At 38.3% G+C, this 15915-nt stretch overlaps 1 protein-coding gene and 1 long non-coding RNA gene across 2 annotated transcripts; both read right to left on the reverse strand.

Annotated features, from left to right (window-relative positions):
* Window positions 1-726: 726 nt before the first annotated feature.
* LOC104417306 (salicylate carboxymethyltransferase) lies at window positions 727-4113 on the reverse strand. The gene is made up of 4 exons (XM_039300241.1): window positions 4063-4113; window positions 2125-2556; window positions 1756-2010; window positions 727-1104 (listed from the first exon to the last, which is right to left on the reverse strand). Exons 1-4 carry the CDS (start codon window positions 4111-4113, stop codon window positions 727-729), a joined length of 1116 nt encoding a protein of 371 aa, XP_039156175.1.
* A 9003-nt stretch (window positions 4114-13116) lies between these two features.
* On the reverse strand, window positions 13117-15373 carry LOC120286803. The gene is made up of 2 exons (XR_005545513.1): window positions 13772-15373; window positions 13117-13545 (listed from the first exon to the last, which is right to left on the reverse strand). It is a non-coding gene; the product is annotated as an uncharacterized LOC120286803 (long non-coding RNA).
* Window positions 15374-15915: the final 542 nt, after the last annotated feature.

Below are 15915 nucleotides of genomic sequence, written 5' to 3' on the forward strand. Positions count from 1 at the left end.
GTGCGATTGTTGAATAGCCCTCTGCATGGTGTTTTGTATTGTCATAGCAACTTCCCACTTTTAATTTATTTGTACCTCCAATTTCTTAGAATGTAGATGAATTCATTATTTTGGCATGTTTAGATTTCTCACTTGTGTAACAGATATTGTTTAAGATCTTTTCCGCTCAATTGATTCCGTGAATGCGAATTGTAATTTCAAATCACAATGACTAACATTGTATGTCCCTTTAAATTAGTTTTCTTTTTTAAACTAATTTGATGGTATAACCACTATATATTGGACTAAAACCTTTCCTATGTTTCGTTGACGTTATTGTGAAGCTCTTCCTGTTAAGTTTCTGATTTCGGTTTTGAGGAATTCGTGTTTATTCACTCAGACATCTCTAAATGGATATTTTACTTCATTTAGCTTTTCTGTCTTATTTTCCTAACATAAATAAATCAAGAGAACACCAAATTCGCTCAATTGGACCGACGCATTATAGGGAATATATGAAAGAAAAATCCTTGAAAGAAAATCTCAAATGTCAAGCTCTTCGACTTGCAAGTCTCTTTTGACCCCTCAAAAGAAAACATGCAAGTCTCTTGCATTTTCTTTATTCGAGATACGACATTAAAAGTAATACAAGTGAAATGGCCACTCTTTCAAATTATAGTAAACACACATGATACTCTTAATTCAACTTCACTATAGAAGTACATACATCTATAATGAATTTATTTGTCAGTTTTTGCGGTATATCAAGGTAATTTTCTTTAGCGAAATGATGATGTTGACCAATGCAATCTTTTCCATGGACAAGCGATCGCCAAGTTTAGCCCTAAACCTCTTGAAAACCTCATTGATGATCTCTTCACTAAAGTGATAAACGAGCAAGGGCTCGGCTATAGCTCTTAGGCACCCGACCATTTTGTCTGCCGCTTCCTCTAAGACAACATTAGGGTCACAATCGGTCTCAAATACATCCCGGTTCACTTCGAACACCTCCAAGCAATCGATTGAGAATGACCCTTGCTTTTCGACCTTCCGGCGTACTTCTTTTGGTGAGGGTGGGTAATAAGGGACATTGAAGGAGTCCAGTTTCTCTTCTTCTAAGAGTCCCTACATCAACGGCAGACTCAATATGTTAGATCTTTCTACCGAAAATAAGAAACAATTGCAATAAGTTGTCAGTATAATATCCTAATAAAAGTCATAGTTACTCTGACAAAGAAAAAGGTCGTAGCTACTTGTTTATGTAATTGGCTGTGCAACTATTGTGTATTGCTGATATTTGTTGTTTCCTAGTATGTAAATGTGCATTCCATTTTTTACACCATGCCTAATAGGAAACGAGTTTGCACTTAATTAAAATACCTAATAATTTTTTTCTCTCGTACTCTGATTTTGTCGAATACATTCATAAGGAAGAGAAATTGCAATATGTAGGATATTGAAATTGCTCCATTGCTTTCTTTCAAAGAATTTATGCGAAAACTATTGCTAGAGCTCATCTAACAGGTGCTTTAGGTATAGTAAAATGAGGAATAATCATTAACCGTAACCATTACTCTCATTGTTTTTTGTTGTCTAATTGATGGTTAAGATTGGTCCCGGAGTGCGAAAACAAAATATTCCTAGAGGGCTAACAAAACTCACCAGGGTCAACGGAAGTATGATAAAATTTTTACTACAGGCAATAAGAAAAACCAACTCAATACTGAAGTGTCCACGACTATTCAAGTACTCCTTTGATCTTTTGAATTTGCTTACTTCGGTGACCATCTCATTGAGATCAATAGCTAAGAGCTCCCAAAATTGGCGATACTCTTCACTTGAAGGATCGTCGCTTCTTCGACCTAGGAGGGTCAAAACCATACGCCCTCCCATTACCAACTCTTGCCCACGACACTCCAAGAAAGTTGAGAAGTCCCTTTGGAATTGCTCATAATATGCCCTAAGCACACTCGGAGGGCTCGATCTTGACATGGATATGTTGCCTTTGTTTTCCTCTAGCCCTCTTGGAACCTGTGAGAGAGAGAGAGAGAGAGAGAGAGAGAGAGAGAGAGAGAGAGAGAGAGAGAGAGAGAGAGAGTATGAATGAGTTTGTTAGCAAATGAAACTATGGGCCAAAAAAATTACCTGGGACAGCCAATGGAGGCTGGAGGAAGAATGAATGAAGTGCAGACTCTCCTGAGCAAACAATCTCCCACAGAACGAACCGGGAACGCCATTGAAGAAGCATGCCAACGCCGCTGACGCTCCATACTTGCTCTTCATTTCCTCACTTAGCTTCTCTTGGAATCTTGGCAAGAAGCTGCTGAAGAGGGTGTTGAAGTCATTCCCTGGGAGATCATTCAAGAACACTTGGAACTCCGGTAGCTTGTGCTTCTTCGCATTGCAGAGATCGATCATGATGCTTATGATCTCAGACACGGCGAAAAGAGTGTTGGGGCCACAGGAACAGCCCAAGTCTGCGATGGTGAGGCTTGCCGGCATGGTAGCAGCGATAGTGGAGAAGAAAGCTGTGATGGCTGCCTCTGTTATAGGCTTTGTCATCGATATCACCTTTCTCTATGAAAAGAGAAAGAGAGCATTGACTCAATATAAAGAGAAAAGGTTCATATCTTAATTTTTTCATCTACAGAGAAATAAATCTCAATTGTCACGTATACCCTATACTGTTCGAACATATCTTCTCGATTAAAATAAATGGGTAGTTAATATGGAACGATTGAAGATTGCACACTCCATGCATTCGGGAAAATTACCAAAAATATCCTAAATTTATTGAATTTGTGCCGGTTTAGTTAAAAACCTTTTAATTTAACTAATTTAGTCCCAAAACTTTAGATGGTTTGCCAATTTAGTCATTTCAACTCATTTTGGTCGGAAAATCACTGAGGTAAACATCGATAGTGTCATGTAAAACGGTCTGCATTTACGTGGACAATTTTTATAATTTTTTTATATAAATTCTAAACTTTTTTTTATAGTTTTTACTTTTATTTTTTCTTTTATATGAAGTCGGGCAACCGGCCATCCCTCATTGACCCTAGGTAAGGGTTGATGACCTTCACTGGCCACTAGGCATGGGTTAGGGTTGTGGTCCCACCTAGACCTAGCGTGAGCCGTGAAGCTCTCATCGGCCTTGAACAGGGTTGTGGCACTAGTCGGGCTTAGAAAAGAAAAAGAAAAAGGAAAAAAGAGAAGAAAAAATCAAAATAAAAATCAATTTTTTTAAAATTATAAAAGCTATCCACATAAGGGTTGACTGTACCACATAGGACAGTTGGTGTTCATGTGTCAATCAAAATTGGTTAGAAGGATTAAATTGTCAAATCATCAAAAGATTTAGGACTAAATTGGTCAAATTGAAATTTGATGTTTGATGATTGAATTGACCAAATGTAATAGGTTTTGAATATTTTTGGTAGTTTTTTCTCGTGCATTCTCTACATCAATCCAAATCAAACATCATTTGTCTGATGTTGCGATGGTTTTACAAGATCTAATTCTTCTATATACTCTCAAGTGTACATTCTTCAAGAGATACTTTGTTAATTAAAAAATTTGTCTACAAATTAGGGATATCATTTAAATTTTCGATCAATAAGTGATATGGTCTAATAGGGCATGTTAAATGGTGTTTTTCTCATATAGAATTTTAAATATTGGCAAACAAAAAGAACCTAGTTTGTTACAAAATGAACAATCATATTGTAGTGCATTACCACAAAAGGGTGTATAATAATTAATCTTATTTTTCTCGTTAGTCCCACTCTAGTTCTCAACTTATTTTGGACTTTTGTCTTGCCTCTTTACAAGGCATGGGAGTCAAAATCCACATTTGAAACTAATTGTTCTTACCTCAACCCCTCTGAGAAGATGGGGATTCGAACTCCCCACCTCCCCCTAAAGGTAACCACTAGAGCAAACCACAATAGTCTAATCAATCTTTAAGAACAAGGAAAAGTAGTGTCATTCTCCTGAAAAATAAATTCTTGAAAGTATTTTTCGGTGTCATCCCATTTTCATTAAGACAAATATGTACCCACAATAGAACAATGAGAGGTTTACCTGAAGTAATGAGTTGTTAGCATAACTTGTTTCTCCCATTCCTCCTTTCATGGGGAATTGTTGCGTAAATTCCATCTCTCTCTCTCTCTCTCTCTCAGAGTCTATTTGGCTTGCATCTGAATGGGCTTGAGGCTCTTCTATTTATTTATAGAGAGTTATGGAGAAAATATCCAAATTGTAACCATCTTAGCAAAATATTAGTCCATCTATCTTGCGACACATATCATACCTAGGCCCACAAGTTAGAAACATTTAAAACTCTCGTGGGCCCATTCTCTCTCTACTCGCTTTCACTCCTCTGTTTTCAGACTTCTCCCTCTCTCCTTCGTTCTTTCTCTCATCTTCATCATTGCTTTCTTTCTTTTTTTGTTTTTTGTTTTTGCCTTCTAAGGCCATGGATGCCACTTGATTGCAATGACTAGCCATGGACGAATCACTCATGAGCATGCTAACGCTCATTTGTGGCCGTCGTCGCTTTCGTCAAATCCGATAAGGGCAATCCTTGCCTTGGTCACAAGGGTTGAGCCCTCACTCAATTTGACGAAAGCAACCCTCGCTAGCCATAGGCGAAGGCCACGACACCCTTGTTAGCCCTCATATGTGGCTAGTCGCTGGCTACAGGCCAAAGAGAAACAAAGAAAGAAAGAAAAAGAAAAACAAAGGACAAAGAAATGGTAAAGAAACTGTGAAGAGAGAGAGAAACAAAGGGGAGAGAGGGGGGATTCAGGTTTCTTGAAAAGTGGGCCTGTGAGTGACACATAATAGACTTGTGCATTGTTGAGGTCGCTACTTCAGCTGCACTCGATATTTTCTCAACATGCATGGGCATGAGTTTGCACGAACATGTCCACTTTGTGGGATCTCTCTCTATCATCTGGACATGAATTTTGATTACTTTCCAATAAAGGATAGACAAAGACAAAATACATGCGATACTTGTGTAGGGTTGTGCTTCTCCATAGACAATGCAAGTCTAGATACATGCCATATTGCCATGTGTGAGGTTGAACTTAAAAGATGTTTCTATTTTTCAAGAGTTTTATAAATGAGTGCTCTTAAAACTAGGTTAATTTTTTTTTAAAAAAAATTACAAAAAAAAATTGTTGAGGCACTATCAAAGTTCAAAACGTGCATCCCATGAGAAAACTAAAGGGTTTTAATAAATAAGAGAAGGATTGTGCATCTATGATTGGTCTACACAAAAAAAGTTACTATTAAAATATCTCTTGAATTTGAGCCATTTTCGGAACCAATCCTATTAGATAAATGTTCAAGTTTCAGCACAAGATATGGACGGGTTACTTCTCTTAATTAAGAGAAAGCCATTACAAGACAAAGAATGGGCTCAAGGGAGCACAGTGAAAAGGAAAAAAAAGAAAAAAAAGGAAAAAAAAAAAAGGAGAACCTTAGGTCTACTCTCTCTATATGGAGAAGGGATGATTAGTTTCCAATTTGGTCCAATCCCACCTAGGAATTAGGAATTGGACTTGGGATTGGATCGACTGGGAGAATTGGTTCCTAATTTTTTAGGATAGGGGACCGGATCGAGCGTCCTATGGAATCAATCACTGGCAATTCTCCGCTCCAAATTTCAACATTTTGAAGGTAAATCTTTCCCTCGAAAATTACACATAATCGATGAGGTAAATCCTTCCCCCAAAAATTACTAAACTTGTTGCTATTTTTGATAAATTAAAACGAACAAAAATATAGCCAGTCAAGTTCCCCCCAACATCGAGAATTGGAACAAAAATCACTTATTTCATTTTTATGGCATTGGGAATTGTACCAACACTCTCATGAACCGCTCAGAACCAGTTGGTCTGGGTGGTTCCTAGATCGGTTGGTCCTAAATGGTCACCCATAATATATAGCCGTACAATGATAGTCTTGTGGCCGGTTTGGGTGGTTTCTAGTTTGATTGGTTTGATATGCTCACCCCTAATATATAGTCGCACAATGATAGTCTTGTGGGTTCTTATAGAAGAGGACAAGGAGCTGCCTATGGGTTTCTTTCGTGCATGAGAGTGTGAGGGTTCCTTAAGAGTTGCGCTGTACAATGGCTCTCCTTCCTTTGGATGTTGCACAAAAGAAAATCCTTAAGCCGAAGAGGAATGCTTCGTGTGGAGGCATGATGAGAAAGTTCCAAACACATGGATTTTATGCCGTGAGTTTTAAGTTATCAAAATGGATTGTTTATTTGCAAACACTTGGGATTTGGCTTTAATTTAGGTATAAGAAATACTCAAGCGTATGAATGATTCTACTTTGAATTTTCTGATTATTAGTAAATTATTTACTAGCAACTCTCTCCATAGATGTAGATATTAATATTGGATTGAATCGTGTAAATTTTGGCATCCCTTATTATTCGTCGTTTGTTTTGTTTAGTAACTTTTGCGTTGACATAAACTGCAAGATCTTGATTGATTCCCGCGTATATATTACAATAGTTACCACCAAAGTGATTGGCCTAATGGGGAGAGGGTTATCTGTCTTCTAAGAGATCCTAAGTTTGATTAGGTGATGAACAAATCTCAAAATAACTTGTAGTACATTGTCAAGCTGTCGCATGATTTGTGTGGAGAGACTTCTAGCTATTAGTATCTTGGTGGGACTATAGTAACAAGCTCACTTACCTCAAATATCTATATCACAGGTGATGTAAAGTAGTTATGGCTTAAACCAAATTTTCTATAATGAAAGAGGGACGATTATGGTAATACCCAAAGGGGGTCACTAGCATTAGTCACATGTTCCCATTCTTTTTATAATCAAATAAAAGTAAATAAAGTTATAATCACCTTACTAGGATGAATGAAAATAACTAAGGATGCATTTGGTAATTATTTTATTTGCGAAAATAATATATACTTAAAAATAATTTTTTCTAATTCTATTTTCTAGACAAGTTTTTTGAGCATTCGAATGTGTTTAGTAATTATACAATATTTCTATTCTTAGAATAGAAAAAGACAAGGAATGCATTTGGTATAACCTTTAAATTTTTGGTTAATGACCAACTAGAGATGGAAGAAGAAGAAGAAGAAAAAAAGAAGAAAAAGAAAGAAAGAAAAGAAAATGTCTTGGTTTTAGAAATCGTTTTGGAAACAAAAAATGTAACTTTTTCTATTTCTTATTTATGTTTCAAATATATTACCTAACCATCTATCTGTTTTTAAAAATAGAAAAATTAGTTGATGTCACTAAATGGATTTATATTCTTTTTTGTTTTTGAGAAAGAAAGAGTAGAAATAGTCAATAATCAGCCGATCACTAATTATGGCCTAAATGTGAGCCTTGATTGGCTTGTTTTTACACTTTCACTGACAAATTACGCATGATAAATATTCTTTTTTCTTTGTTAACACTAAATTTCACCTTAATTGCTTTAACCTAGGGCCTATGAGTTCATGAGTATCCTGCCCTTATTTTAAGAATCAAATAATGACATGAGCTAAATCTTTCATAAGTTGTTCAATTATTTGAAAATCTTTGCTAATATAAATATATGGAATGCATCTAACTCTAGATGGAAATCAATATTGTTACCTTGCCAAGTGCAAAGTAAGACATGTTGTATGTATATCTTAAGATGAATATGAAAGGAAATAATCTTTTAAGGCATATCGAAAAATAAGGGCCTACGTGTCAAAGAGTGTCTGATTCTGATTTTTTGTTCCCAGAATCAGTTTGAGAGTAGAATCGCATTTGGTAAAATTTTTGTTTCCAGGAACAAATTTGTTCCCGGGAACAGATTGGGAAGAGAATTGAGAATAAAAAAAAAAATATGATTCTCCGTCCGAGAATCAAAAAAAGAATCAAAACAAAAAAGTCTTCTTCTTTCCTTTCGACATCCCGCGATTGTCATCCACCACCGCCGCCGCCGTTCGCCGTCCGCCGTCGCCGCCGGTCCGGCAAGCTCGCCAAGGCAAGCCCAACCACTAGCGAGGCCAGCTTGGCCATCGGTAGGGCTTGGGCGAGCCTCGCCGGTGGGCGAGGCCCACCCGCCATCGGCGAGGCTCGCCTAGCCTTGCTCGGCCACCGAGGCTCGGCCTCACCAGATCCGGCGAGGCCAAGCCTCGCCCAGCTGCCGATGAGGCTTGGCCGACGAGGGCCGACCTCACCGAGGGCCGGTCGCCGATCCGGGACCGGCCAAATGAAGAAGAAGAAGAATAGGAGAAAAGGGAAAAAAAGAAAAGAAAAAAGAAAAGAAAAAGGAAAAAAAAAAAAAGGAAAACAAGTAAAAAAAGTATTTAAAAAGTACTTAAAAATTAAAAGAAATTAATTTGGAACATAACCAATTAACACGATATCAAACGCAATTATATTCCAGAATAAAAATTTTTGGACAGTTATCAAATGCGTTTGTTTACTGAATTAGTTTTCGAGAAAGAATAGTAAATAATTATTTTTAGTCGAATCAACTCTTGGGAACTATTACCAAATGCGCCATAAGTGTCATAAATAAGAAGAATTGTACATATCAATTTAACTTTATTTTCAAATCAAGAATCAGATCGATAACTGCGAGATCTGAAGTTGGACTAATTCTTATAGCTCCTTCCATTCGGTTTTTGATTTTGCCTTGAACTTATGCTCTACCCTACTGGTCACCTACCAATGTCTATATCCACGTCCTTTCACCCACTGCTATTGGACAGATATCCTCGTACATGTACTATTGCTTTAATTAGGGAAGTGCTCCGCGTCTTTTCATCCACTGCTATTGGACAAACAAACATCCTAGTACATGTACGATTGCTTTAATGAGGGAAGTTGAGAGAGAGAGAGAGAGATTGAATAGTCATAGCTGGGGAAGCAGAGACGGCATACAATGCCGCTTGCTTTTCTATCATCCCCAAAAAATGTTTGATTAATGACCGGCTGCCCTCGCTTGTCTTTGCTCATAAATGGTTGGGGGAGCCCATGAAAATTGTGATTTGCTCTGTTGGGGGCTAGTTGTTGAGCTGGGATGACGTGTCTATTTGGTCTGTCCCGTTTGAGCACCGTGAAGTTCACGTGCGAAGTATTCAAATTTATTTAGGGACGGGTACCGTGAAGTTCGTGTGCGAAGTGTTCAAATTCATTGAATCTGGGACATAAAGACGTGGCTTGCTTTCTCGGCCTCGCCCTCTGAGTGGACATTGATGGGCTACGTTGAATCATCGCCCCTGGCCTTGGAGGAGGAGGAAGTTAAGTCATGGCGAATTGGTACAAGCGATTTGATGGCAAAATAACATACCACATGTTAATCCGGAATTTAATCTACCACTAAAACTCTTTTTGAAAAATCGTTCTTCAACTTTTGATGAGAGGAAATGGGTTCTACAACAACTTTAGATAGAAAATATTCAGGCGAACAAGAAATAAATATAATCTTTACTTCAAACTTCGGATCCAATTATATATACAAATTGTGCTAGAATTAATCAACAACAAGGCTTGAAAATATAACAATTTCCAAGGCAACACACGTGCACAAACTATGTTGGAATTTAATTGATGAAAAAATTTGAGAATTTACATAGATGTAATGTCGGAATTTAATTGACAGCGCGACACCCATGATAGAGATGCACGCAAAAATTGAATCGATGATCAAGTATCGAGATAAAGATATGCGTTGGAATTTAATCGACGATAATAATTGAAAAGTTATAACTAAGGAAAAATAAAGTGCAGGAAAGTAAATATAATAATAGATTACATTTTGATTGTTGATTATGTCCCATTCTAATCGATGAAACTTGGTGTATAAGCATTCTATTATAACTTTTTGGGAGCAATTTCTTCTGAAATTTCAGTCTCATGTTCCCATGTCAGCAAGTCTTCTTCAAAACTCCTTTGAAAATGTCCTCAACCCACATTGGCGAGTCATCTTGGAAGCTCCTTCGAAATAGTCCTCCTCTTCTCCAATGATTTGACCATTCTCCAAGTTTTCACGTGCTCTTGTAACCGTTTTTCAGATTAAGCCTTGATGCAGTACACTAGAGGTGTACACGCTAGAGCCTTGATGCCATCCTTTTAATCAATCACCTTGCTCCTCAGTTAACATGCTCATTAACAACTTTGTTAAAATAATTCGCAATCATTTGCCACTTGTCAATATGTGCTACCATTAACACCCGAGTCATCAACAAAATGTAATATCAACCAATCTTCAATCCATTCAAGTGGCTTCCTCTACAGATGACCAAACATGCTCTTCTGCTTTTTCATCGCTAATTTTGATGGTTGCATATGAGGTTGTCAAATCCACTTTTATTACTTCCAAATGGTCATTGCATGTAGATAATAACTAAAAATAGGACATTTTTGGGTGCAAACATATGCCCTTTTTAAAGGAATGAATGATCCGTCAATAATTGGGGTGGGGACGATTTTATTTTAGGAGTGGGTTTTGACTCCCACGCCCTGCAAGGAGGTAGGGCAAAAGTCTGAGAGTGAGTGTTAAAGTAGGCTTAACGTAGGACAGACCAAAAAAAAAAAATTAGGAAACCAAGAGTCATCACATGCCTCATTGTCATCGCCATAACTAAAACCACCAAAGTTAACTTGAATGAGATTAAGCGAATTGCCTCTGCTGATAGGCATAACTCTAAAAAATGCAAGAATATTAGGACTTGCTTGCACTTGAATTAAATGACTCGATGTTCCTGGCCTGCTTATCACTTCATGGGAGGTATTGACGATAATTGACTTGATCACGTTGATGAGATATTTTATCATGCCGTTAATTAATTCATTCTTGTGCTTCTTCAATAACCATTAAATGGTAGCCAACTTTATAGGCTTGGCTCTAACTATCTTCTCTACTCATTGATGAGTTGTCTTGAGATATCGACATCTCCACCCTGTTCTTGCTTTGCCATCAATAGTGCAATCGATGACTTTCTTGCCTTATTATTACTAGGTTGTGATGATGAGTTGTCACTACAAGTGTTGTTGTGATCAAGTTGATTTTATTGTTCTCACCATCATATCTCCTCATATCAACCACTATGGTCCCACCAGGCATGTCATTTGTTTTGTTGGAATTTAATCTATGATGAAACATCTTTTTCGAAAGTTGTTGTTTAGCTTTTAATGAGAGGAAATAGGTTATGTGGCAACTTCAGACATGAAATATCTAGGCGAACAAGAAAACCGTAAACCTTTACTTTGAACTTTGAACCCAATTGTACATACAAACTGTGTCGGAATTCAATTAAGAACAAGGCATGAAAATACAACCACTTTCACAGCAATACATGCGTATGAGCTATGTCGGAATTTAATCGATGACAAAGCTCGAGAATGTGTAAAGATATAGCGCTGGAATTTAATCGACGGTGTGACACTCATGATAGAGATGCATGCCGGAATTGAATCGACAGCAAAGTATTGGGATAAAGATACGTGTTGAAATTTAATCGAGACAAGAAATGGAAAGTTATAACTAAGGAAAAATAAAGTGCAGGAAAGTTAAGATAATAAAATATTACATTTTGATTATTGACGATATCCTATTCTAGTTGATGAGAACTTGGTATTTATTTATGGGCATACAGTATATAACTGTTTGGGAGCAGTTTCTTCCAAAATTTTAGTCCTATGTTCCCATATCAGCAAGTCTTCTTTGAAGCTCCTTTGAAGTAGTACTCAATTTACGTCGGCAAGTCTTCTTCGAAGCTCCTTTGAAATAGTCATCCACTTCTCCAATGGTCGGACTATTCTCTAGGTTTACACGTGCTCTTGTAACCTATATCCACTAGTAGGTGTACGTGCCAGAGCTTTAACGCAATCCTTTTAATCAATCACCTTGCTCCTTAGTTAACATGCTCATCGACAACTTTGTTAAAATAATTCGCGATCATTTGTCACTTGTTAATATGTGCCAACATGCACACATGAGTCATCAACAACATATAATATCGACCAATCTTCAATTCGTTTAATTTGCTTCCTCCATGGATGACCAAACATGCCCTAATAATATATTCTCCACTCTTTTCCCTTTTCATTGCTACTTTTGACAGTTGCATATTAGGTTGTCAAATCCACTTTTATTGTTTCTAAATGGTCATCACATATAGATAATAACTAAAAATTGGACATATTTGGGTGCAAACATCATTCCTTCAATTTGGTAGTGCAATAATATCCTCTTGATGTGTTAATGTTGCCTTAAATTAAGAAAAATGGACAGTAAGTATTGACACCCGAATTTTTGTTGATATTTAAAAATCCGTTTATTTCGCAAAAATATAAAAAATTATAAAAAGATAAAAAAAAAAAAAAAAAAAATACTAACAAAAATTGAGTGGGCCAGTTTTTCCAGCCCATTCTTTTAACAAAATTTTCGGGCCTCTAGCCCCTCCCTCTATTGGCCCAGCTCCTAATATCCTCTTTAGGCCTAATTTCTATTTTTCTTTTCTTTCTTGGGCTTAAACATGGGTTTTGAAAAAAAAAACCCTCGTTCTCTTCTCTTCCCCTAGCATAGACTCGCATCTCTGAAAGAGGGGAGAGACAACAGTGACGTGGGCGACCGAGCAAAAGAGGCGTCCGTCCGTGAGCGAGGGTGAGGAGCCACCAGCAAGCGACGCGAGCGTACCCAGACCTTCTGGAGTAGGTGAGCTGGCTTATGGAAAAGCAAGGCCAGCGGAAAGAATAGAAAACTCAGTTGTTGGAAAAGTATGCATAATAAATTTTAGGCTCCAAAAAGTAGAAAATTTATTTATTTGATGGGTAAGTTTCAAGTTTTAGGTTAATGAAATTTATAATAAGTTTTTGTGCTTTATTAATTTATTTATATCTTTGTGCGATTTTGCAGTATTTTATTGCGTTCGATAATGAGTATATAATTTGGAATCATTAGTCTAAACTTTCATTTTATAACTGAAACTTTTATTTTGTTAATGTTTCATATTTTTTGTGTGTAGTGAGCAAGTACTAATTCTAATTCACTGTAATCGTTTAATTAATTGTATGAGTGGAATTTGGATATATTTTGAAACCAATCTTGAAACCTGTAAGGTGGTAGGTTTCGGGTTTCACGATATGTAGAGTAAATTTTGTCAAAAAAATGAGGAACTCGGAACTCATTCCAATGAATATGTTTCAAGTTTTAAGTGATATTTGTATGGAACTAGGAATTGCTTATCCTTACCCAGCTGGAAGAGCTAAAGAGGGAGGTTGGCTGGGGGTGTTTCGCTGGAGAGAAGAAAGGAGTGAAAGAGGAGAGAAGAAGAACGTGGGAAAGGGGAGAACTCATTTGGAGACCCAAACTTTTTCTCTCTCTTGCTTGCGCAGAAATGTCAACGCTGCCTTTAGCTAATCCCGCGGCTTCGTCATCCTCTCCGCCGGTGAGCAATGCCGATGGTGTCTGGACGCGTTGAATTCTGTGCGGCAAGCTCTACTTCGATGTTCCTCCCTCCAAGCGAAGCTTGCAAAGGAGCGCAGATGGGCCACCAATCTGGGAGGAGGGGTCCCATCATTGTCCTGCGGGTCAAAGGAAATATATCCATTCGATTATGAGGCCAGGAGATGCATTAATCAGAGAGTCAAAGTGATGTCTAGGAGCTCTACAGCTGCATACCTAAAAGAAATTAGATGAAGCGTTTGAGATGGCTGGACGTTTGCTGAAGGAGTGAAAGAGAGAAGAAGATAGGCTGGAGAGGGAGCCAAGAGTAAGAGAGAGAGAGAGAGAGAGAGAGCTGGCCCTTACCCCCAGGATCTTGGCTCGGAGGCACTAAGGCGGCCGACTGTAGCCTGATTCGTCTAGGGCTCGCCCTCTAGCCATAGTCTCCGGGCCGGGTAGGAACCCCCATGGTGGAGGCTAATTCCATGAACCTCTTTGCCCTGCTTGATCTTTCCTGTTTTGAGCGAGGTGAGAGTCGACTCCATTTCTCTTGTTCTTGACTTGAATGAGTTGGTTTTGTTGAATCCGAATGTCGCTTGTTGAGTACTTTTGAGTTTGGGTGTGCGCTTGAGCTTGGAACAGGTCAATATTTGCTCCCCAACTCATTGCTCCCCATGTGTCCGTTAATATGCCCAAACCAAATTAGCATACGGTTCATTCTGTTTCTGGGTTCATCATTTTTGGAGTCTTATGTTCCGATGCCATGTGGGAGCTATGTAGGCGACATGGGCTAAAACAAAGAACAGTGGACACTGGCCTTTCTTGATTCAATATTCGTTTGAGTACGACCGAAAGCATGCTATTTACATCCGAACCCATGGGAACCCACCGAGATTCAGCATCATGCCTCAATAAAATGATGGCACCAAAAACGCCAGCAACGAGCCACTTGCTCAGCAATCATCAGCAAAGATTTTCTTGGAAGTTAACACACGGGCGATAGGTATACGACTGGCTATGGCATTCTGAGCTTTTCTGAGTAGATGAGCCAATCATGCTATAAGAAGCTGTTCTTTTACGAAAAAGAAAATTACTGTCCAACGCATTGCAAAGCATGTGGAGAGCTTTGCTCTTCTACACTGTATTTTCATTTCCAACTTTAATCGGGCTTTGATTGATGATAGCTTTGCCTGACAATTCAACTCCAATAAGGCAGTACAATCACCAGAAAATTTCAAGCAAACAGAGACACGAAACAGGGAAGCACAAGATTAACCACCTAACTAGTGCAACTAGCTTGGCTTAAAAGAACCCAGAAACTGTAACGATCAAAAGCCTCGTTCCTAACACACAGGACACGCTATCGCAAACTGTAATTTTTGCAAGAAAAGGCAACGAAATCAGCATACTTTCGAAACAAGAACGACCAAACGGAGAAGGGCATCAACCAGACGATTAAGAGTCGATTCCAAACCGCCAGCCGCGAAACCAGCCGACCCATCAATAAAACCTTCCTGTTCAAGAATCCTAATATCTTTGCTGCGTCCGCTGCCGCTCCCAAAAGAAGCAGCTCTCACGGTCTCGGCCATGTGCCCCCGACTCAAGACTCCACCTTTCCCACGAGCGAGGACGCTCGCGCCAGACCCACCATGGTCGATCGATCTCAAGCGGCGGAAATCGAACGCCAAAGTGGGATTCCGCCTCAAAGGTTTGATCTTTGACGAAGAAGACCACTTGGGTAAAGCGCTGAAACTCGGTTGGTGGACAGTAGTCACGGAGCAGGGCATCTTGGGTTAACGTGGGAGCAGAGAAATGGGGGGAACATACGAGTAAGTTGAGGCCAAAATTAATCGACACGTCGGAATCTGAAAGTTTCTTTCTTCTTGTGGCCGAACTTTCTCTAATTTTTTTTTCCTTGAAGAGAGCGGATTAATGCCTTTCGGCGATTGGCTTCCGAGAGGGAAATTCCAAGTGAAGAATCTTGAATGCGATGCCAAACCTAAACGCCGTTTTCAAATAGGGATCGAGGTGTCCTTTTTGTTCTTTCGTGTTTTTCGTGGGGTGAAAAAGACAATGAGAGTTCATCAACTCAGCTCCAAATTATTGCAACTGCACTGGTTCAATACTATCACCTGATAAAATATTACGAAATGAGCAGTTAAACAGTTGGTCTTGAACCTAAGCTATCATAATCGATTCCCCAGTTTTTGAAACTTATTTTGCATACCTTAAAACCTATCATGCGCCTGAAACCTGTCAATCGGGTGGAACTGGTCAATTTCTTCTTCTTTTCTTGTTTCAATTTTTTCTTCCTTTCCTTTTTTTGTTTCATTTTTAGTTAAGCTAAATGAAAATGAATGCAATAACAAAGATTCCCATTTGTCAATAGTAACAATTCATAAAAAGATGGACACGTAAAATAAAATAAACGAAAAAAAATTCAAAACATGTAACATAAAATCTAAATTATTCAGTCATCAATTATTCACAAAAAATCCCTCCAAATTCTA

Source organism: Eucalyptus grandis, chromosome 8 (assembly GCF_016545825.1).
Source record: "Eucalyptus grandis isolate ANBG69807.140 chromosome 8, ASM1654582v1, whole genome shotgun sequence".
In the NCBI taxonomy this organism is placed as follows: domain Eukaryota; kingdom Viridiplantae; phylum Streptophyta; class Magnoliopsida; order Myrtales; family Myrtaceae; genus Eucalyptus; species Eucalyptus grandis.

Bases quoted from the DNA above. Each gene is read 5' to 3' on its own strand.
- LOC104417306 (XM_039300241.1), bottom strand. From the start codon at position 4,113: ATGAAAGGAGGAATGGGAGAAACAAGTTATGCTAACAACTCATTACTT. The intron at 2,011-2,124 runs GTAATTTTTTTG...TCTCTCTCACAG, and splicing joins GCCTCCATTGGCTGTCCCAG to GTTCCAAGAGGGCTAGAGGA. The intron at 1,105-1,755 runs GTAAGCAAATTC...CCGTTGATGTAG, and splicing joins TCAATGAGATGGTCACCGAA to GGACTCTTAGAAGAAGAGAA.